General features: G+C 38.3%; 1 protein-coding gene across 1 annotated transcript; it reads left to right on the forward strand.

Annotated features, from left to right (window-relative positions):
* Window positions 1-5,672: 5,672 nt before the first annotated feature.
* On the forward strand, window positions 5,673-21,455 carry ANKRD10 (ankyrin repeat domain 10). Its single transcript, XM_053455256.1, has 6 exons — window positions 5,673-5,998; window positions 7,848-8,000; window positions 9,335-9,426; window positions 17,588-17,823; window positions 18,190-18,279; window positions 20,559-21,455. The coding sequence occupies exons 1-6, from the start codon at window positions 5,792-5,794 to the stop codon at window positions 20,969-20,971; spliced, it is 1,191 nt and encodes a 396-aa protein (XP_053311231.1). The 5' UTR covers window positions 5,673-5,791; the 3' UTR covers window positions 20,972-21,455.
* The last annotated feature ends 862 nt before the right edge of the window (window positions 21,456-22,317 follow it).

Here is a 22,317-nt window from a genome sequence, read left to right on the forward strand (position 1 = left end):
TCTAACCACACTATTAGCATTCAGTGTGCATTAGTACTGCAGGTTTGTGTATGTTTGTCTACTGTTTTGTTAAATTTTGCTGATAATGCCTGATCCATCATCACAGCGTTGGCTGATGAACATTTATAGAGTTTAGTGTTCAGGGTTCAGCCTATCTAGTCTGTCCATTTTTCTGATGTAGCGATGCAGACTTTGCTCAGTCTTTGGTCTTGTCTTAGATTCAAGATAGCTTAATGCATAGTAAATGTAAGTAAAATGTACTTACATTACACATTAACCTCTGACCCTCCAGTTTTAGACATTCCCTCATATGATAATTTAAATGCAAACACAAACCCTGACCTTAACCCCACTGAACTCCTTTGGGATGAATTAGAATATGAGCCAGGCCTTCTCATCCAACATGACCTCACCATGCGCTTTATGTTAATTCACAATGGTTGTGATATAGGGTGTCTGACAAGCTCATATAGGTGAGCTATATGTCTAAAGGGAAGCATTACGTGACCCCCCCTGTAAACTGGCCACTTTTGCCAACCCCCCCCTGAAATACCGATAGGCCGGCGCTGCAGCAACGTTGAAGAGTGGGCCCAAATTCATCCACAATGATGTGAGAGGCTGATAGTCATACAGAAAAGGATTGCTTCATGTTATTGCTGCTAAAGGTAGTTCTACAAGCTATTGAATCATAAGATGTACTTTTTCCACACATGGCTTCTCCATTTTTGCTTTATTTTTGTTGAATAAATCATGACACTGTGTAATAAGTCATGTGTTGTTGTTCATCTAAGGTTGTATTTACCTAATTTTTAGACCACTTAAGGAACAGAGGGTTGTTATGCCCTGATATGTAAAACCACATAACTCAAAGAGGGTGTATTTTCTTTTTCACACGACTGTGCATGTTCATGACTCCCTAAATCTGCATTGTATTAAATGAAAGCTTTAGTTTCTTGGCATTAGTACTGTCTAGAAACATGACCCTGCATCTCTATTGCAGACTTTTAATGCTGTCTCTGTTTATTATTCATGCTTAATTTTGTCCTTGTGTCAATTTCATGACAATCAAATACAATCATCAAAAGACATTTCAGTTAGAACATGGACTAAGAATTAGTGCCCATTGATAAGGCACACATATGCGTTATGGCTCAATTTTAAACAAGAAATTCACACTATCTTGTGCAGTCATTCAATAATTCAGGTCTTTGTCAATAAAAAGGCTTTTTGCAACCTTTACATAAGTGTTGATTTTGATACGTGTCCTTACGCGTCTGCCCGGATTGTATAAAAAGATGCTTCACGTAATCTTCAGAATACCAAATATTATAATCAAGAAATAATAAAACATTTACATCTACAAATGGTCTATTTTTGAAGCATTCATAAAGAATTACATCTAATGCCTATGCAAATACCAGGCTGCACATCAGCAGCCACCTGCTGGCCAAATACTAGCAAGCAGTCGGATTTTTATTCTGCAGGGATGACATCATACCCACTTTCTATTTATAGCCATAGCTGGCAGCCATCAGAATAGAGGCTCCGATTGGGATCCCCGTTTTACCATACTACAGTCCAGTTCTTGCGGAATTGTCTTGTTTGTTCAAACATGGGTAATGAATATGATTTAAATACGCATGTGTACTGATTAAGCTTTTCAGAAGTATAAACCAGAAAATGAGGAGCATGCGGAAAATAATTGTGAGCCCTCCAGCCCCACCTAGCTGTATATGTAGGTAAAAGCTCCAAATTAAAAAAAAAAAAGTCTGTTCATATTTACAGTTCTTAAAGGGACACTAGCCATAACATACATTTTGGTAAATTTAAATTTTCATGATTCCCACATTGAAAATGCATGGGAGGATTCTGCAGAGAACCTCAATATTCATCTGCCCCTTTTTCATCACCAGCTAATTACCAGGAAATGTGTTTCTCCTGACACATGGTATACCTACAGCCAGTCACTACTTGCTCAGTGAGAGTTGCAGTGGGATCTAATATGACCTCCATGTGCATGCACAGAAAGTGCTCCCAATGTAACACTTTAATACACATTCTTTGTTTAAATGGCTAAATTGAACACTGACGTATACCTTTAATATTAAAATTATTACTTAAAGACTTAAGGGCTGCATTTCCCACTAATTTCCCACTAATTACGCATTTGCCTGCTGAATCATTGAAATAACAATACACAATCAATTATTTTTTATGTGTGTGTATATATATCAGTGTGTATGTGAGATATAAATTTAATGTTACAACCAATACCTGGCAAAAAGGGAGCCCTGGCTTCTTGAATCTGTCACTGGCCTGGGGGCCCATATCCAAGGAAAAGGCTGGGTGGCTTGAACTGGAAATATGGGGCTGGGCAGCAGAAGCGTGGAATAGGAGGGGACAGGGTAGCCCATTTTGTAGGTACCATGTTACACAAGGACATCCACTGGAAGCTCTTTGGAGAAGATGAGAGATCCAGCAGGGTCTTTCTAGACTCTGCTGGGATTTTCGATTACTCCCCCTGCTGGCTGATCACAGTGTGATCAGTGCAAGGGAGAAAGGAGGGAAGAGAGTGACAAACAATGGTCCTCCCTCTTCCAACAAAGGAAAAAAGATAAGACAAGACAGTGAGCTCAGTGATGTCATTGTGACATCTGATATACACGATGTACAAGATATCGTTCCACATTGCACTAACAGTTCAAAAAATAAAAATTATAAAATCCCTGACATCTCATTGCGCTAGCACTACATGTAAAAACTTTAACCCGCCTTCAATACCAGTAAACCCCATTAAAAATACTACCCTATAGGGAGATAAGAGATGAACGTAGCCTTGTTTCAACGAAAGTCCTATTTTTCTTGAGAAAGAAAAACAATTATAATTTAAGGAAAGGCTTAAAATCCTTTACAAAACACACTTTTTGTGTCCGTTTTAACTATTATGGATAGGTGTGTCCAATGACTACTTCAGACCTGTCTTTATTTCTATGCTGGCTTTGAGGATTATCAAGGGTGAATTAGGATTTGAAGTAATTTGAATGTCCCCTATACATTTGCTTGTCCGTCAGCTAGAACAATATGCCAAAGTTTCAATAACAGGCGTGCTTTAAAATGAAACCGGGAATATAAATATTGTTACGGTATAAGTAGTCAGTAAATTGGGAGTCAACTGACAAGTTTATTATGCAAACATCCACACCCTAACTCCTGTTGCGATCTCATTTCCGATAAACCCGCCCATAATAATTGAAGCTATTTTTTATTTTAATATTTTAAATTAATAAAAAGCTATTCTTAACATTAACATTTTTTTTTACAACTTTCAGGTAAAATTCTGTTTCCCTGGCGCAAAATATATATATATATATATATATATATATATAAAATATACATGCACTTAAAGAACTGTGGCATTTCAGATAAAGGCATAACTGAATCCAGATTTATATGTTCCACCTTTGACGCTGCTTCCACCTAACTGAATAGCCAATGCATATACCATAAAATTTATTAATATATGCTCAAAAACTTAAAATTTCCAGCATTTTGTTAACACTAAACCAAAAACCAGGTTTTGTGGACCTATACTTACAGGACCCTCAACACCATTTCGGCTGTGAATCTACAAAATCTACACAGGTACCAGTGTGGAGAGCCATGACGGTATTAATGGGAAACTGATTTTTTTTTTTTAAACATTTTTCCTTATAAAACGTAAAAATCATTTAACGCCCGCGGCCACATGGCATAGTCAAAGTGCAGGGAAACGAATGGTTTTGCAAACATTCATCACACGGATAGCGAAAAAACCTCAATGCAACGCATAGTCAATTTCATAGTTTTACGTCCTGCATTCAGGAACATGCCGTCTTCACATTGTGCGTGTGTGTGCACGGTGTCGAGCTGCGTGCATACACAGCGCACACATCACGCTAATGGAGTCCGGTGCTATGCGCATTAGTGATGTCCGGATCATGAACGAATCGTTCATTTGATCCGGTTCTTTTTAGTGATCCGGATGAGTCGGTTCACTAGACTGAACGATTCGTTTGTAGCGGTTCAGTCTGTGAATCATCATGCAGCTGTAACCTGATCCTAGAGCTGTGAGTCATCTGCAGAGCACTCTGGGGTCAGGTTACAGCTCATTAATTCTCACAGGAACGATGACTCATAGAGTCAGAGATTCGTTCAAAGAGTCGAATGAACCGAAGAGTCGAATGAACCGAAGAGTCGAATGAACCGAAGAGTCGAATGAACCGAAGAGTCGAATGAACCGAAGAGTCGAATGAACCGAAGAGTCGAATGAACCGAAGAGTCGAATGAACCGAAGAGTCGAATGATTCGAATCTTACAGGGATCCGGATCTTACAAGGATCCGAATCTTACAGAGATTCGAATCATTCAGAGAAAATCACTGATACCATACTTTTATAAATAAATACATTAATAATGTTCACACTGCCCCCAGGATTTAGATTCCCCTGAGTTTGCCCCCCTTTACCTATAACTGCACCTACAGTTAACTTTATTAAATTAATTAAATTAACCCTCAATCATCAGCATAAAATTAACCCTTATACCCCATCAACCATAACTGCCCCTGAAATTAACCGTAAAGATCCCATTAACCATAACGGCCCCTGAAATTAACCCTAAAGACCCCATTAACCACAACGGCCCCTGAAATTAACCCTTAATACTCCATTAACCATAACTGCCCCTAAATTAATTGCATGTACTCCAGATAAATTACCTAATAAATTGGTATGGTTGATGGGGTCTTTAGTGTTAATTTGGGGGCAGTTATGCTTAATGGGGTGTTTAAGGATAATTTAGGGGCAGTTATGCTTAATGGGGTCTTTAGTGTTAATTTAGGGGCAGTTATGCTTAATGAGGTGTTTAGGGTTAATTTGGGGGCAGTTATGCTTAACGGGGTGTTTAGGGTTAATTTAGGGGCAGTTATGCTTAATGGGGTGTTTAGGGTTAATTTGGGGGCAGTTATGGTTAATAGGGTGTTAAGGGTTAATTTTAGGGGCAGTCATGGTTGATGGGGTGTTAAGGGTTAATTTTAGGGCAGTCATGGTTGATGGGGTGTTTAGGGTTAATTTAATGGTGAGAGTTAATTTAATTAATTTAATAAAGTTAGCTTAAGGTGCAGTTGCAGGTAAAGGGGAATGTAAATCCTGGGGGCAGTGATTATGAATGTATTTATTTATAACAGTATGGTGACATTCTCTGAATGATTACAATGCCAATGAAGGCAGAGAGTCGTTCAAAGATCCGGATCTTACAATGATCCGGATCTTACAATGATCCGGATCTTACAATGATCCGGATCTTACAGTGATCCGGATCACTGTAAGATTCGGATCCCTGTAAGATCCGAATCTTTGAACGACTCTCTGCCTTCATTGACATCACTGGAGGCAGGGGGGAGGATTCATAATGAAAGGGGCGGGGCCAATCGTTAGTGTGCCTGCACGGAGTTACTGGAAAACAGTAACTCCGTGCAGACACACTGAGTGATCCGAAGATCCGGATCATGAATCGGATCATTTCAGTGAACGAATCGAAATGATCCGATTCACTTTAATGATCCGAACTTCCCATCACTAATGCGCATGCGCCAACAACCACGCCGAGACTGTGGCTGTGTTTACTCCCGAGCTGTGTATGTTCCCGCCCTGGCAGTGATTGGGTTACAGTCAGTAGGGGGCGTTACCAGCAGCGCTCCACCTCCCGCCCCCGGTGTGTGTGAGTGTGCGCTCGGGGTCCGTTGCAGGTAGTCATGATGTCTGTGTGCTCGGAGCCAGGCTTCTCCAGTGAGGAGGTTCTGAGCCTCCGCTTTCCCTTGCACCGAGCCTGTCGGGATGGGGACCTGCACTGCCTCACCTCTCTGTTGCAAGGCCCGCCTGGGAACACGGCGCAGCAGCTCGGCAAGGAGGACTCCTGCTACGGCTGGACCCCTATACACTGGGCCGCGCACTTCGGGAAGGTGACCACCGGGATTTGGGTGTAGACTGGATACTGAGGTTATAGAGGCTGAAGACGGTGGCGGCGGGAATAGTTGGGCGAGTAGGCGGAGTTAGCGCCATTTTTTCTGGTTCTAATCCTGACAGTTATAAGTAGGGGAGGGGCCGTGAGCAGGGTCAAGTAAAACAAAGAAAAGTAGGAGGAGAGAAGAGGGAGGCGTGGCCCAAGGAGGGGCGTGTTCCCACTGCCATGTACTGGGAGTGAGATCAGGCTCAGTAGCCGCTGGGGAGGAAGGAGGAGGGATGGGAGACAAAGGCAGACTGCTAGCTGGCATGGATTGGGACAATAGCGTTAATGGGTGTGTTGAAGGGGGTTCTAGGCAATGAAAATGGGGGGGGGGTCTAAGTATCGATGAACTTAAGACAAAGTAGGGGAATACATTCTTTATAGGGAAATAAAGATGTGTGATTGTAATTAAGGCGTGATGGTAATTAAAGCAGAGGGACTTTAGGGTCTATTCACTAAAAGGAGAGTTGTGGGTTTAACTCGCGTCACTGTAACTTATGAAGCTCACTGTAACTGGACCTTAATGTCACAAAGTCAGCGAGCAGAAACAGTAACATAGAATTTGACAGCAGATAAGAATCAGTCGGTCTTTCGAGTCTGCCCGTTGTTCCTCATGTAGAGACTCGGACCTTTACCGCTTCTGCTCGGTGGCTGTTCCACTCTTCTGCCACCCTCTCAGTAAAGGATAACTTAAATCACAGCTAAGCATCTTTCTTTCCTGTAAACTCTTCCTATCGTGAATAGACCCCATTGTGTCTTTCTATTTTAGTGCCCTCATTTAATTATTCTTGTATTTTGCATTTGAGTATGGCCCATTTGTAAAGTTATGATTTTCTTTCAAATCTGTTACTATATTAGTGTCAATGGGTTTTATTCAGAGGGAATGAAAAACAAAACAAAAATGTGGCCCTGGGGGAGGATAATGTGCGATGAGCGTGATCGGTGCAGTACAAGAATAGACGAGCGATGGTTAATGTCTTCGCTGCCCCAATAAAGTGTTCTGTGATTGCAGATGGTGGCTGTGCAGGATCTATGTTATTACGTTACATGCTGTATAGCGTTAAAGCAGCCCCAGGTTTGCTACAAAAGCTGCGGAAAATCTCCACCCATGTGCTACCGACTTTATTATGTTTGGAGAGCTCGCGTGGCATTAACATCTTGAACCTTCGGTGGCAGTAGGAATCCTACAAGCTTTCGACCTGTGCCAGTTTAGTCATGGCTTCCTGTCTGTATTTACTAAAATTCCAAGCGGGGCTTTCCAGTCCTCCTCCGTTCACAGGAATGTTTGCCTCCACTCCCCCTGACCATTAATTCTCCTCAATTACCATATTGATGGAAGACCAGATTAAAACAGCATTCACACTTGATGAAAATCTTATTCAGAAGTCCAAGAACCAACATGCTCTTAACTCCATGCTATAGAAGTAAAATCATAGCGCATCTGTCACCTGTCTCCCAAATAATGGGGTTTTTAACAATTGGCTTTGGTGGGTTATATACGGTTAATATTATAACTATTACCTCTGCTTTTAAACATGATATATTTTCTTAGCCAAAGTCTTCTGCAGAAAGTATTGGTTGCGTTTACTAAATCCTACATGTTGTTGTTTATTGTATTCATAAAAAAAAAACACTTATGTAATAAATTTGAATGTTTGAGATGGTAACAGTTGAAATGCCCTTCAGGGAAAAGGTAATGGAATGTTACTGTTGGCCCCAATTTGTAGGAGTCCAGCTGTCCTTTGTATGCATAGAAAATACATTTATAGCCCTATCAATTAATTCATTTTGTCTTGTTCATGTAGTTGGAGTGCCTTATTCAACTTGTCGGAGCCGGCTGTTCGGTTAATGCCAGCACCACACGGTTTGCCCAAACTCCTGCACACATCGCCGCATTTGGAGGCCATCCCCATTGCCTTTTGTGGCTGATTCAAGCTGGCGCTCTTATAAATAAACAGGTACATTATTAATGCAGATGTTTAGGATCTTCTAATGTTGTTAAACGGACACTCTAGCCTTATTTTTCATGTTAAATTATTACAGAAGTCCATTTTGCATCTGATTGGCTGCTGCTACGTCTACTCATTTCAAAGGGCGTGCTACTGAGCATGTGCAGGAGGGGTATGGACTATCCCCTCCTCATTTCAGTAGAGGCAGCCAGGCAAGGGGTTACATGAGACAGAAGCCTCGTTTTCTAACTTCAATAACAAGACAAGGTGCATTGAGAATCTTCTCATATGTTATATCAGTTAAATCTGGCAGTTGCACCTGTAGTTTATTGGGAGTGTGGAGTATATCATCTGTTTGGTATTATATTGCACAACAGCAGCTGCATCTTCTTATTATAATAATAATAATACCCCCAGCCCAGGGAATATTTTGAGTGCTGTGACTAAAGAATGCATGCCCCAGTCTCATCGAACTCAAGCTCGTATTTTAAAAAAATAATAGTTTGAAGGACTAAACTGTATATTTGCATATAACATTATATATATATATATATATAATCGGATTGAGATAATGCACTGAAATGCTTTTTTCTCCATGTTTACGTGTTTGATGAGCTGTCACTACTCACTGTTATTTTGATGGAGTGCTACAACTAGTACCGCTGACAATATTCCTTGGATCTTTGCCTCTGTACATGATTTAAGCCTTTATTTTGCACTATATGGTAATATTGTTCCAGATAATATTAAAGATACTTTGTACTTAAACCGGCAGTTCTTTTTGCTGCGGTTGAGTGAGTGAAAACCTGGTGAGTCTGTCAATTCTCGTCTTGTCATACCCCTTGAATATAGGTATTGTATTAAGCGCTGTGTAAATTGTTGGCACTATATAAATAAAAGATAATAATAATACTATGCAGTAAACTGGCTGTGATGTTAATCGAAAGTAGGCTGTCTTGTTAGAGTTTGTTACTCATCCCTTTTGCATGTTGATTAATATCAACCTTTCTTGTTATGTTGAAAGAATTGGCAGCTTATGGTGGACTATGTAGTTTTAAATGTGAGAGCTATTGTGAAGGGCCAACATTAGTGAGTTTCTCCAATAAGAAGGACCGAGTCTGCCCTATAATGCATACATGAATGGGTTAAGAGACTTTGGAGGAACTTTATCGATGTACTATCTCTTGATACAGAGCCGGCCAAGCTCTTCCTGCATAAAAAATCTCATTGGGTTTGTACCTTAACGTGTAATGAAGTCCTTGCACTGAGAACTATCGTGTCAACTCTCCCCTTAGTGAATAGACTCAAATTTACACCTTGCATATTTTTTGTTCTCTTCTTAGGATTATGTAGGGGAAACCCCTGTACACAAAGCAGCAAGGGCTGGTAGTATGGACTGCCTAAAGGCCCTGGTGGCAAATGGAGCACAAATCAAGTATGTATTTTTGATTTACTAATTTTTTTTTCCTTTTCTTTTATATTATATTACCAAAATTAGCCTAAACACACAGAGATATTTATTATCATTAAGATGCACGTAACTTCTCCCCCTGAATTTAGACTAAGGTTTTGGACCTAATAAAATAGTGTATAATGTCTCTAGTATATCGCTAGCCAACCGCGGCCACTCAACTGTCTCTGGGTTACGAGTGCCATCTTTCTTGGCTAGCTGATCATACAAACAGGGGATTGATCAAACACTAAGGCCGAAGTCTGACATCCCTGTCCTTTATTGTTTATAGATAGGATTGTAGCCCTTTCCTCCTCCTGCCAACATGGAGTGGAGTTAAAATAAGTCCCCCGATCTCCTTAATAGTTAGGATACATGCATTACTGTATAAGTAATGTGTTTTATATTTATATATCTATATATTGTTTAAGCATTGTCATCTTGATGTATTTTCTATGTGTTTTTTTCACATTACATGTGCTTTTCTCCTTCAGCAGCTTGTATAGTGACCGGTTTCTAGACCTATTTGTGAACACCACCATTAATATTGATAGAACCACAGTGCATGTTTTCTCCTCATTAATGCTGCAAACATTTGAAGAATACCGGCACACAGTGAGCTGTTTTGTATTTGTTCATGGTTTGGATCTGTGGTCCATTGGGTGGGCATAGCGTTGCGTTTCTGAAGTGTTCATGCAATTCCAGCCTCTCACTTTTACTGTTAGTAGGGATTTTTTTTATTGATGCTCTGAAACCTACTGTAATTCAGTAATCTCAGAGTACTTTAATTTGGGTGATTATATTTACCTTTTCATGCATAAAACATCCAAACGTTGCACTTTTATTAATGAATTAAGCATATATATAATAAAAGTGCTTAAATCACTATTGACAGTTGACGTGCACGGTCTCGCTTTCTGTGTTGTCACATTTTGGTAAATGACAATAGGCAACAAGATTTATTTTGTGAATAATACCCCCCCTAATGAGGATTGCGTAATAAATCATTATATTGATATAAACACCACCCTGTCAATAATAAAAAGTCTATCTATAGGATGATGTCGAACTCTAGGGCAGGGGCCATTGTGCCAAATACCAAAAGGAACCAAATTTCCTTCTCAAAATAATATCATTTGTAAAACCTATATGCAGTTGTGCTGTCACACTAGTGTTATTGACAAGATTAGAAATATAGAATCTGATGGCAGATAAGAGCCATTCGGCCCATCTACTCTGCCCGTTTATTTCCAGACGTGTAAAGACTCGGACCTTAATCAGCCGTTGTTCTTGTCTCAGATTCCGCGTAGCCATATGCCTGTCCCATGCATGTTTAAATCCCTTTTTTTGTATTAAGGCTCTACCACTTTTGCTGGGACACTGTTGCACTTATCCACCACACACTTAATAAATTAAAAACGTGCTTATGTTAAGCTTCTAAAACCTCTTGAAATAAACTTTCATCCTGTATTTTATTCGATCTATGCATTTAATTGTTTAATTTGTAGTGCTGACCCATTCAAAGAAGAGATCTTTGGAACCTTTAATTTCACTAGTCCACAGGCAGGCTTAATATAGTGATTTATATTAACATGAGGACACTGGATAATATTGTTTTACGCCATTTACAAATATTTCCCAAGCAACGGAGGCTTCAGGAATTGCTGTGAGCGCTTTACGAAATTCCTTTATTTTGTATTCTCTTAGAACATAATAACCAAAAACTTGGAGACTTTTTTTTGAGTCATTTTTTGTTCTTGTTTGTTTTGTTTAACACGCAGGTCGTATGCATTTCCTGTAGCAATAATGCTGCACATAGCTTAATTTAAGAGAATTGGCTGCTGCTGTCCTATCTGGAAATCGCCTAATTCATTCTAATTTGTTTTTCCTGGAAACGTTTTCAAAACAACTTCACTTCTGTGTTCTTGGACTTCTACTTACCATCTATGATGGCTGCGGTATATTTTTTTTCCCCAGTTGTATTTCCATTAATTTTTTTTCTTCTATATTATGCTCTTTCTGATGTCACAGAATTCAAGTAAATTTTGATTACTTATTGGAAATTTCTGGTAGGGGGGAAATTATAGGAATTACAAGTGAAAACAAGAACTTCATCTGCATAGCATTCTATTATTTTTTTTTCGAGATTTTTATTCTCCTTTATCGTAACATTTTTTATTGGTTTTCTTTTGATTTTACACAATTTTTTTTCTAAATATGAAAGCCATCTAAAATGCCCATGGCAAATGTTAAATCTTTATAAATCTTTATAACTAAGGTGTAAAATACCTTTTCACTAATGATACTTTCCATAAAATATATAGGGGGTGATTTTCCATCACCACCACCACAACATATGCTGTGTGTGCTTTTCAAAAAATATGTACACCTGCAAGATAGAAGTTATCATTAACGGAGAAATGGTAAAAAGGGCCTTATTTGCAGAGACTAAAACAACCGGCGCGGGAATATAAACTCTCCCCACCCTTGTTTGGCTTTTTAACAACTTTGTCTCTACTTGCAAATACTCTCATTTTAGAAATATACTCTGTTGCATTAAAGAAAAACAAAAAGTAACCAAAGATCTAATTTTATTTGTTTCTATTTCGTCTCTGTTCTTGTGAGAAAGCACTTTTTCAGCCACCAAGCTCTGAATTTTACTATGTTATGGATTCCTCTAATTGAGAGCTCTGGTTTAGCGTTTCTCATTATATCCCTTGTTTTCTTTATCCTTGCCCGATTCAGATCAGTTTGTTGATTGCAGTTTCTTCTTGCCCTTGCGAGCCTTTTTTGTACCCCTACAAACCGAATGCTATGGTACTAGTCTGTTGAGTACTTACCCGGGCAAATGTCTCTACTTTCTGTTCCCACCCTTGCTTACCACTAAGCTGCGAAAGAGGTCAGCTACTCGATTCTCAAGGTGGACAACAATATGCCCATCTGTTGCTGGCTGGCGGCTTTAGCTTTTTACCATCAGAAGCATGCAGAGGACAAACGTGGGACACCTATGCCATATGTTTCTCATGTCCATCAATCAGGATGGTTTTTGATTGGATTTGTCCATTTTTTTTGTTCAGGACTCGGTCTCCATTTTTCATTTTTGGTGCCCAATCAAGGGCCTCTTGTCCTATTTTATGGCGTTCTACATTTTGACCTTGGCTGCAATTTTAGTTTCCTTCCGACTCCCTTGGTTTGGCCTTCCAGCTATTCTTCTTTTGGGCTTGGTTTCGTTGACTACAAGTTTTCTCGCTCCTTTGGAACAGTCTAGTTAGGAAACTACCAATGTCACAGTCTAACTAGTCTTGACCCTAGAACTTCCTCGCTTGTAGACTCCTACTGTCTGTTAGTTGGCAAACTCTTTGCTGCATCTGAGTATCCAGAGGCTCATCCAATAGGTGGACATGGCTGTTGCAGGTTAAATCCCTGCCTCTTAATGAGGACGTTCTTGTTTTTGTTTCAGTGTAGAGACTAATCCTTACACTCTTAGTGTGCATTTTTGCAGTGGTTTCTTTGTGAACTACTTCCTCTGAATAGATGTTAGAACACTTCCTTGTTACTCACTGCATCTTCGTCTTCCAAGCCAAGTCATCCCATCTTCTGGCTATGGATTCCTCTGTGTCTTTGCCCTAAACACTGTTATTTTTCATGGTTTTGACCAGACTATATCCATAAAATGGTCTGTTTTATCTTCACTTGATCTTGTCCTTTTACACTAAAATCTAAATCTTGTTCCCACCTTTACTTGGTGCCAAAAAAAGGGGAAAAAAAGCAAATAATTTTCTGCTTTCTTTACAATATTTTTATTTTCATCGTAATTTCATATATTATGGAGTTTGGCATTTTTGAACTGCTGCATTTTATGGTAGTTTTCTATTCCTGGCACGAAGATTTCTTGTTCACTAAATCAGAAAGAGCTAACTAGCGCACCATTTATATAACCCGTTGGGTTTTTCCTTCTTCACTCTTCATCCAAAGTTCCTAAACATCCTTTTTGATTCCAACATTGTCTTTCGCGCGGTGCGGCTGGGTCGTGTTGGTACATATCTTCGTTATTCCCGGGGCTATTTCATTCCTCCTGATGCAGCCATGTTCTCTTACACAGCTTGTCCAGCATTAATATTACACGGTCTGTGTCAAATTTACATCACGCTTACTTTGACACCAAATAACTCGTACACTGTGTTTGCAGCATTAATCTCAGGAGTAATCACTGTTCTGTATATCTCCGTTGAAATAAACCCCAATTCCCTATGAATATCCTGCTAACTCCACAGTCTAGCTTTGATCAGGGTAGAATTGTGTTTTTCCTTAATCCAAAACAATGAACGCTCCAAGCGTAGCAAGTGCTCTTAATTGTTAATGTACATATTCAGTTAACACAAGCGTTTCCAGTGTTTTAAACCCAAAAAAGGGGAGGGGGGTACCTTTTTAAGTTGGTCGCATTGGACTACTAGACACAATTGTTGCTTGTACCCGGGCACTCTTTGTGTATACAGATGTGCTTTGAAATCGTAATGTTACCTGGAATGATGTGATCCCTTCTATGATAAGTTTCCTGTTTTATTTTTTCTGTAACTTGCCATGTCCCTCTTTAAACTAGAGGTTTTTTTTTAAACTGTGAAAACTACACGTGTCAATGTTTTACAGCTACGTAATTCGAATTGACTTGATTTTTTCAAGTAATCCTAGAAAGGGGAGCATCCCAAATAGAAACTGCTGAAACTGCCACAGGTGCTCATCCGAAAACCTTACAGTTGTGGCAATGAGTGTTCAGTATCGCTTCCTTTCTGCACACAAGGCATACTGTTGAGGTATTTGTTGCGGTGATTGGTTTTAATGCTAATTTAGGAATTCCATTCTAGAATTTTAATTTAGACTTTGCATGCATGTGTTACCCTAATATACAGTACAGTCTCCACTGTATCAGTTAAACTAACTACTGCTAAGGTCAGAGTAGCCTTATCTCGTTGATTCTTAATGTAAAAGCAGGCAAATGTGGTACATTTTTATTTAAATTGTCTGAAAGCACTCAGAAATATTCGCTGACATTAGTGAGCAATGATCCATGCCTGAATCAGACTGAAAAGAGCTACTTTGCTCCCCTTTGCCTTTTCCTGAAGTTAATATACAATATAATGAAATGAAGCTTAATATTGGATGCACTAATGTGTAACTATTTCATATCTTACGAGGTCCGTACGGCAGGGGGATAAAACTTAACAAGAGTTCTGATTTGGCTTTCTTTGTGGTCTACCTTGTTTCTGGGTATGTGGATTTGACATCATGAATGAGGGACGCCCTGTTAAATATGTACATTTCACAGTCTTACTATGGTCTGACAGCTTGGCCTGGCTACTAATGACCTGCAAGCAAGAATGCCAGTCCTTTGGGGGTTTTGTATGTGAAAACTACTTCTTGCTTGAAGCTTCTTCATCTTTGTGATTTAAAGATGTTTGCTTGTTAGATAATCTGCATCCGTGTATTGTACTCCAAATCAAAGTCATTTAATTCTTCATTAACTCATTAGATCATCTACATCCATCTATTATACCGATCTAGAGATCAAAGCCATCTTATTTGCTGTAAAAAGTGAGAATCTAACTCTTTGCTCGCTTCCCTATTTCAATAAGACACTCCAGACCATTGTTTTGGCCATAATATCTTCCTGACATGCTTTATTCTGATTGACATAAACAATTTTTTTTGCTTTTAAGACGCACACAGCCAAGCAAATAAAAAAAAAAATGCTGATGCTTTGTAATGTAAACACCTTCAAAATCCTTCCACAAATTCAAGCCGTTAATTTTGTCTTTAAGTTGTTTGTCTTACTGAGTCTCAATTGTTTTTCATCCACCGACTTTGTATTTTCTGTAATTACATAGAAATGGGATTTGAAGGCAAACTCAAATTTTAAGATGTCCTCGGATACCCCGTGCATGTTAAATTCACTATTAACCTCTCCTTCTTATGCTGCAAAAATCTGACCGTGCATAAATTAAGCTTCCCCTTTGGAGAGAGAAAAATGAAAACATAGAATTGTATGCTTGCTAAAATCTAAGTTTACTTATACTTTATTGGAAGGACAAAATAGACAAATGATTGCTTACGTCAAATATTCCGGTAAAACCGAGCAACTAGTGCATGGTATACTACAAAAATAATTGGCACTAGATTAAATTACAGAATACGAGCTTGTTGATTGGCCAATATTTTCTTTTATTTTGGGGTGTATGCTGATACTATTGCTTTGATGGCTGTACAAATTATTCCATATATCAATTTATAATTGGCACATGCAATCTTTACCCATCATGCATTCTTAATGTCCATTTTAAACCGTTTTAGTTGAAGATTCACTCATTTCTTTTTCTTGAGGGCTCATAGTCTTGTAAGGTCATGCAATACTAGATGGATTTAGTCTATTTCCTTCCTGTGGCAGTCACCCCATTACCTGGAGCCCCCAAAATAGTTTTGATATTTTCCATTGCTAAGGACATTGAGTAATTTTTCAGGGTTACACAAGAATTTTCTTTAGGCAAAAACAAGTGCAATTCCTTTTATAACACAATAGTGTTTAATAGTTTTAATTGGGCTTTTCTCAAAGTGTTTCTGTATTTCCAGTGGACCCTGAAATGGAGAATTTTGTGAACCTGCGGAGTAGAGAAATGCAACATAATCTGAACTGAACCTGCAGTTACAGTCTTTTAAGGTTCCGTTAAAAGATGTTCAGTTGCTGAAGGTTTCATTCTGTCCAGGAAATAAAGCCTTAGGGTTGGTTTTACTTTTTGTTTCTTTTACGCCTGTCTTCATATTAAAGGGAAATTCCACGACGTGCTGAGATTTTGTTCCAGCACAGTGACATGAAGCAGTACCAACCATGCAAACGTTCATGTTCACTAACTATTTTAAGATGAAATGAAAGTATATGACCAGGCACTCGATAACGGGTGTAGCCAGGACCTAAGCAGCCATGCTACAGTCCATAGAGCATTTTATTTACACGAGGTGTAGCAGTTCATGTGGAAGATGCCCGTTTCCCCCGTTGCATTTTCAGCCTACAATTGTAACAAGTCATGTTTTGTGCCCTAGCCCCCTTTAGTGCCGCCTTTATAATAAGCGGTCATCTACTTTGAGATTTTAGTTCGCAGTTGCTATGATTGTGGGCAAAACTCATAATCTAAAACTTTATTTACCCTGTGGAGACAATGTCCTTTTTAAATAGGAATCCATGCATCGGCTGACTGCCTGCTCTACATCATTCCTTACTGTTTCATCTCTGACCATTCGTTTTACCCATATTTGCCAAAGAATCTTATTGATTTATCTTGTAGGCACATCTGTGCCAACAGTGAAAAGCCAATCAACTCTCTTACCCTACAGATGGACAGTCTCTCTTTTAATGAGCTAAACATATTGGGGGGGGCTGTTTTTGTGCTTCTACTAAAATTAGATTAAGATAAATTCCTTAATTTTAAAGCTTCTTAATCTTTTTGGTTCATTCCTTGTTTCGTTCTGTCCATCTGATTTTTTTTTTTTTTTTTTTTTTCCCTGTTTCAATGCAATGAGCTTGGTTTGCAATCAGCATCTTCTATTGAGGCGCGCTTCTGCACTGCTACTACAGTAAGACGGCTCAACTCTCATATACTCCCCCATTAATGATGTCAAAGACTATATATTGTACCACAAAAAAAAAGCCATATAAATACCATAGACCATTAACAGTTCTGCATACAAAGTGTTTGTTTGCTTAGTAAGTAGCTAGGTAGTGGTAGGAGCAAAGCAAACATAATGTCTGTTGTCTGAAGTGTGTTTTAAAACTAGGGACTTCAGGCATCTTTGAGAATATTAGGGGAAGTCTTCAAACTTTTTTAATGAATCTTTGATTTTATGTGTAATTTGGAGAATAGCATATTAATTTTATAAATTATGTTGCAGCATTAGGTGCTAGCTGTATTTTAATGAAAACAGTTGCAATTAGGCCCCTTTGCTGCTGGAGAGCCTACTAATGAGTGATGATTTGGCTAGAGGCCCCTCCAGTAGGAAAGGAGAGTTCTGTAAAGCTTATTGTTTCGCTTCGCTCTCAGATAGCCACTGATGGCTTTCATCATGCGACATACAGCATCTAATTCAAGTCTTTGTTACACAGCTTTAGGAATGCCAGTGGCTTGACTGCAGCTGACCTTGCACACTCCCAGGGTTTTCAAGAGTGTGCTCAGTTCCTCCTAAACCTCCAGAACAGTCAACTCAACGGTTTCTATTTTAGTAGCTCCTTAAATGGGGTGCACCAGAGTGTGTCGTCCAACCATTTCAATGGGGGAGCCAATCGCAAAAGGTCTTTCCATGCTGTGGAGGCTTCATCTGTTAAGAAACCTAGAACTGAAGGTGCGTGTTAGTTTATCTGTTGATCTTTCTGTTTTTTTTTTGTTTTGTTTTTTTTATAAAGTTCGTAGTGCTACCATCATGTTGAAAGTTCTAAAAACAAATGCAGATCATGGTACTTTTTTGTAAGGTATAGGGGCAACCATTCATTTTATATGTATTTATTTTAAAAAGGTTTTTGTGTAAGATCCATTTTTTTTTTTTCTCTGGAACCTGTCTTCCCTACTAATGTCAAATAAATTGTATCATAGAACATGCATAATATAGAGAACAAAACTAGTTTTTGATGGTACAGATACAAGCAGTCTTTCTCATGTTGATAAATGAAGATTGCCTTCATACTGTTCATATTTCTTCCCTTCTCTTTAGTAAATGGCGTGGAATATTCACTTGTGACAGGGCACATGGAGGATGATGTTGAGAGCATGCATGTAGAAAATCACCCGGTGGAGATATCAGGTGGGATTGGGCAGCTTGCTGACAGCTGCTGCAAGACTCAGATGCTTGAAGATCTGAAACCACAGGAGACAGTGTCTATTAGACCTTCAGATGCTGATATTTGCAAATTGTCTGCAATGCAAACTCCTTTTCGTTGCATCAGTCAATATGCTTATTTTTAAAATGTCCTTTCGTTGGGGGGGTGGTACAGACCTTCCTAGTCATTAACTATTGCACCATGGCTTCATATCAAATAAGTAAAATAGTTTGGGCGTAGTCTTTATTGCACTCTTAATGAAAATAATCCCAGCTTTTAACATTTTTAAAATACACACACACATATAAATACATATATATATATATATATATATATATATATATATATATATATATATATATAATCTTTCTATCTATTCCCTAGTAATGGCCCGTTAAATGTTGGTTTGCATCTAATGTTACATTACTGATCAGTAGATTAAATGTACTATATAATATATATATAATTTTTATAATTTACTGAAAAAGGATGGAATATAGTAAATGTGTGCCTGTTTCTATATGAACTCCTTGTATAGTGAAACAATACTACATAAATTATTGTAATGTTAGTGTTTGACATGAAACATACACACAAAATAATTAGTGGTTTTAGGATTACTTGGTCTAGTCCTCTACATAAAAACAATTTGATACAGGTCCGATTTATTACCAGTAACAGACCCTTTTTATGCAAGTTATGACTATATTTGTGTATTATTCACAAAGTTTAATAAATTGTTTGAAAGGTCAATAATTTTTATGTATGGTAGTATGTAAATAAAAATAAATGAATCCAAACATAATCACATTGGTATCTTTGGAAATAGGAATAAAATTTGTGTCTTTTTCTTAGGTTTCTGCTTTTCAGACTTATGGATCTATATATTTTGTTCCTTAATTGTTTAATTTAAGGACAACTGTAGTGAGGAAAAAAAAAAGCATGGCATATGGAGCCCGTAATCACACTTCTATCATGCTTGGTTTCTAGCATGTACTGGCTGCCTGGGCATGATAGGAGTGTGATTGCTGCTTAGATATATATCAAATATTTTTGTCCAATTTTGGTGTGTTAACCACACTTTTAATAAAAGTAACACACCAAAATTGGACGGAAAAATTCAATAACGATATGAATTTGTTATTGCAATTTTGGTATGTTTCTTTTAAGAAAAGTGTGGTGGGGTTTTTTTTTTTTGTTTTTTTTGGGGGGGTTGTTTTCTTTAATGGTGGGGGGTCATTTTCGGTTGTGGGCCAGAATTTTCATTTCGGTGCACTTATGTTGGTGTTAATACTTAATGAATTTAAAGAAACATTTTCTTTTCTCACTACAGTTCTCTTTTAATGTGTGTGTAAGTTTGTAACCAGTATGGCTTAGTCTGTATGCCAGAGATTCCTCTTCACTGACTCTACCAACGCTGTAGATGTTTAGGATCTGCCCACATAAGCACAGATCATTCTCTGAAACGCACACTCCAGCAAATGATTACTTATGATAAGCAAAGCACAAGTTACTGAAGTCCGAACTACAGTGGGATCAGTGGTATAGTTATTGGGGTTGCTGCCATAGGCCTGAAAGAGAAAGTTCTCCCAAACTTCACATTTACTTTACTCAGTGACTTTAATGGCTTGTAACTTAATTATATCTGATTTAGCCACTCTGTTCTCTTCAGTTGACAAAACTACATTTTATGTTTTTAATATATAATTGATGGAAAGTTATGGGTCTCGTAGCTCCACAAGTATCTCCACGACTATTATACTAAATGGTAAGTTTTAAAGTTTTTACTAGATCAGGGATTTATAGAAACTCCCTGGTATCATTTTGCATTAAGAAGGGCCGGCCCTGAGCCGAGCTGGCCCTCTGTATTGTAAAGTTAGTGGAGGAAATTCTTGAATGGTACTATAAACTGCAAGACCCAAGACCCTCTCAGGAGGAGCTCATAAGGGTTTATAAGGTGTAATAATATTGGGAATTGAAATAGTCAAATCTTCTGGTAATTCACACACACATTTAATGTGTCACAGTCCCTGGGTGTATCGCGTATTGCACCAATATTAAAGGTATGTATAATAAAGCAAACATTTTTACACACAAAATGTGTTCATTTCAGCAGATGTTTAGCTTTAGTAGATGAAATTCTGACACGCTTATGAAATGTAAGCGCTAATCGAAAACACAATTTAGTAACGCAATTGACTGACTTGAAAAAAATATTTTGTTATAATTTCCAAATTTGTGACAGGATTATTTCTTAATACAGATATGAACGGTAGCTCACCCTTCAGTACTTTAACAAATGGACAAGCAACAAATGGAGCCGTGGCACAGCTCGGCACTATGGAAACAAGCCCAGCCAAGTGCCGCGCATCTCCCAAGGCGTTCAACGGGATAGGGGAAAATGCAGATGACCACGGAAATCTCACCGAAAACAAATCTTCAATGTGCGGGTCATTGCATGTTAATGGCAGTCCCACTAGCTGGGTATCTCATAGGCCTTCATGGTCTGATGGTGTTGGGGAAAGTTTACAGTACGGACATTACCATGGATTTGGGGATACAGCGGAGAGCTTGCCGGAGATCAGTAGCGTGATTGAGCATTCCACATCTGTGAGCGCTGAGCTCACGTACAACAGCGCTTTCATTAGCACACTCCACCAGTATCAGGGCTTCTAAGATAGACAGATGTGCTCATAAGTAGGGAACAGTTGCTAAAGTAACAAAAAAATAAATTTTATGTTGCAATTATATTTCAAAAGCTGCATTTTTTTATTATTTGCGCTGGATGGTTGGCAATATTTCACTTTCTTCTAGTTCAAAATGGCAGTTTTGTAACATTTTTTATCTATATATATATAGGGGTCTTATTGAAAGGAACGTTTTTTGTAAATTGAATATTTTTTTTATATATAATTGACCCTGGATGAAATCAATCCAGTAATTTTGGGAGGAAAAGGGTATACTTTCAAGAGTAGGATTTGGACCTTCAAAATACTGACACAAGTGAAAGTTGTATTTTGCTTCAAAAATATCGGCATTTGTATTTCTTAAATTTTGTCTTATGCAAAGTGCTTTTGTTTTGTTGTTTTTAGACAGTCCCCAGATGTTTTTATATTGCTTTCAGTTATCACCTCTTTGTCCATTCAGTATTTCATAGCAAGGAAAACAAAAACATGTAATTGTTAAAATGGTTATGTTTCGGGACGTTTTCTTTGAGAGGGAACAGACTTAAATGTCCATAGGGCTCTTTAATTTCCCATCTGTCCCCCCATACACATACTATATCAAACACGGTCATGTGCGCTATTTAGCATTCTTATTTTTATTTATGTGATCTCTTATCATAGTTGTTGGGTGAAATAGATTCCTGGCCAGTGTTACATGGGTTGCTAAGTTTAAACAGCTAATCATTTAAGCGTAAATCACACCTAGCATTAAAATACGTAGTAGTGTTGATGGGATTTCACATCACCATTACATGTGCAGCGTTATCTAGGTGTGAACAGAAAAAATGCAAATGAAATGGAGCATGACAGTCCTAGTTTTGCTCCTTTGGTTTAATGTCATTCAAGTTACATATGGATAACGTTGTAATTGCCTTTGACTAAAGTTTTGTTGTGCTTCGCTTTTGTTAAAGGCTTCAAGTACTGTGTAAAAAAAAAAACAAAAAAAAAAACTTGTATATCTGTATTGCTGCCATCGCTGCTTTGTAATAAGCGATTTGCCACTAACTCTATGCTGGAATAGGTCGGAGCTAGTACAGCTGCAAAGTAAGCTCTTTAGTATATAGATCTGGGTCCATAAAACCTAATTGCACTTGCATATAACCTGGCGACCAAATTGTTTAATTTATACACATTCCATTAACATCATTGGCGATAATGTGATCTACGTTTTGGTAGATGTGCAGCGGTAATAGTCTTCTGACTCTTTGCTGTGGATCACAAATTCTTTTTATCCCATAGCTTTATTATAGGTGTCTGAAATCTATACTGCCATTCTGAACCGCACCTAGCACCTCA

This window comes from Spea bombifrons, chromosome 2, assembly GCF_027358695.1.
Source record: "Spea bombifrons isolate aSpeBom1 chromosome 2, aSpeBom1.2.pri, whole genome shotgun sequence".
In the NCBI taxonomy this organism is placed as follows: domain Eukaryota; kingdom Metazoa; phylum Chordata; class Amphibia; order Anura; family Pelobatidae; genus Spea; species Spea bombifrons.

Bases quoted from the DNA above. Each gene is read 5' to 3' on its own strand.
- ANKRD10 (XM_053455256.1), top strand. From the start codon at position 5,792: ATGATGTCTGTGTGCTCGGAGCCAGGCTTCTCCAGTGAGGAGGTTCTG. The intron at 5,999-7,847 runs GTGACCACCGGG...TTGTTCATGTAG, and splicing joins GGGCCGCGCACTTCGGGAAG to TTGGAGTGCCTTATTCAACT. The intron at 17,824-18,189 runs GTGCGTGTTAGT...CCTTCTCTTTAG, and splicing joins TAAGAAACCTAGAACTGAAG to TAAATGGCGTGGAATATTCA.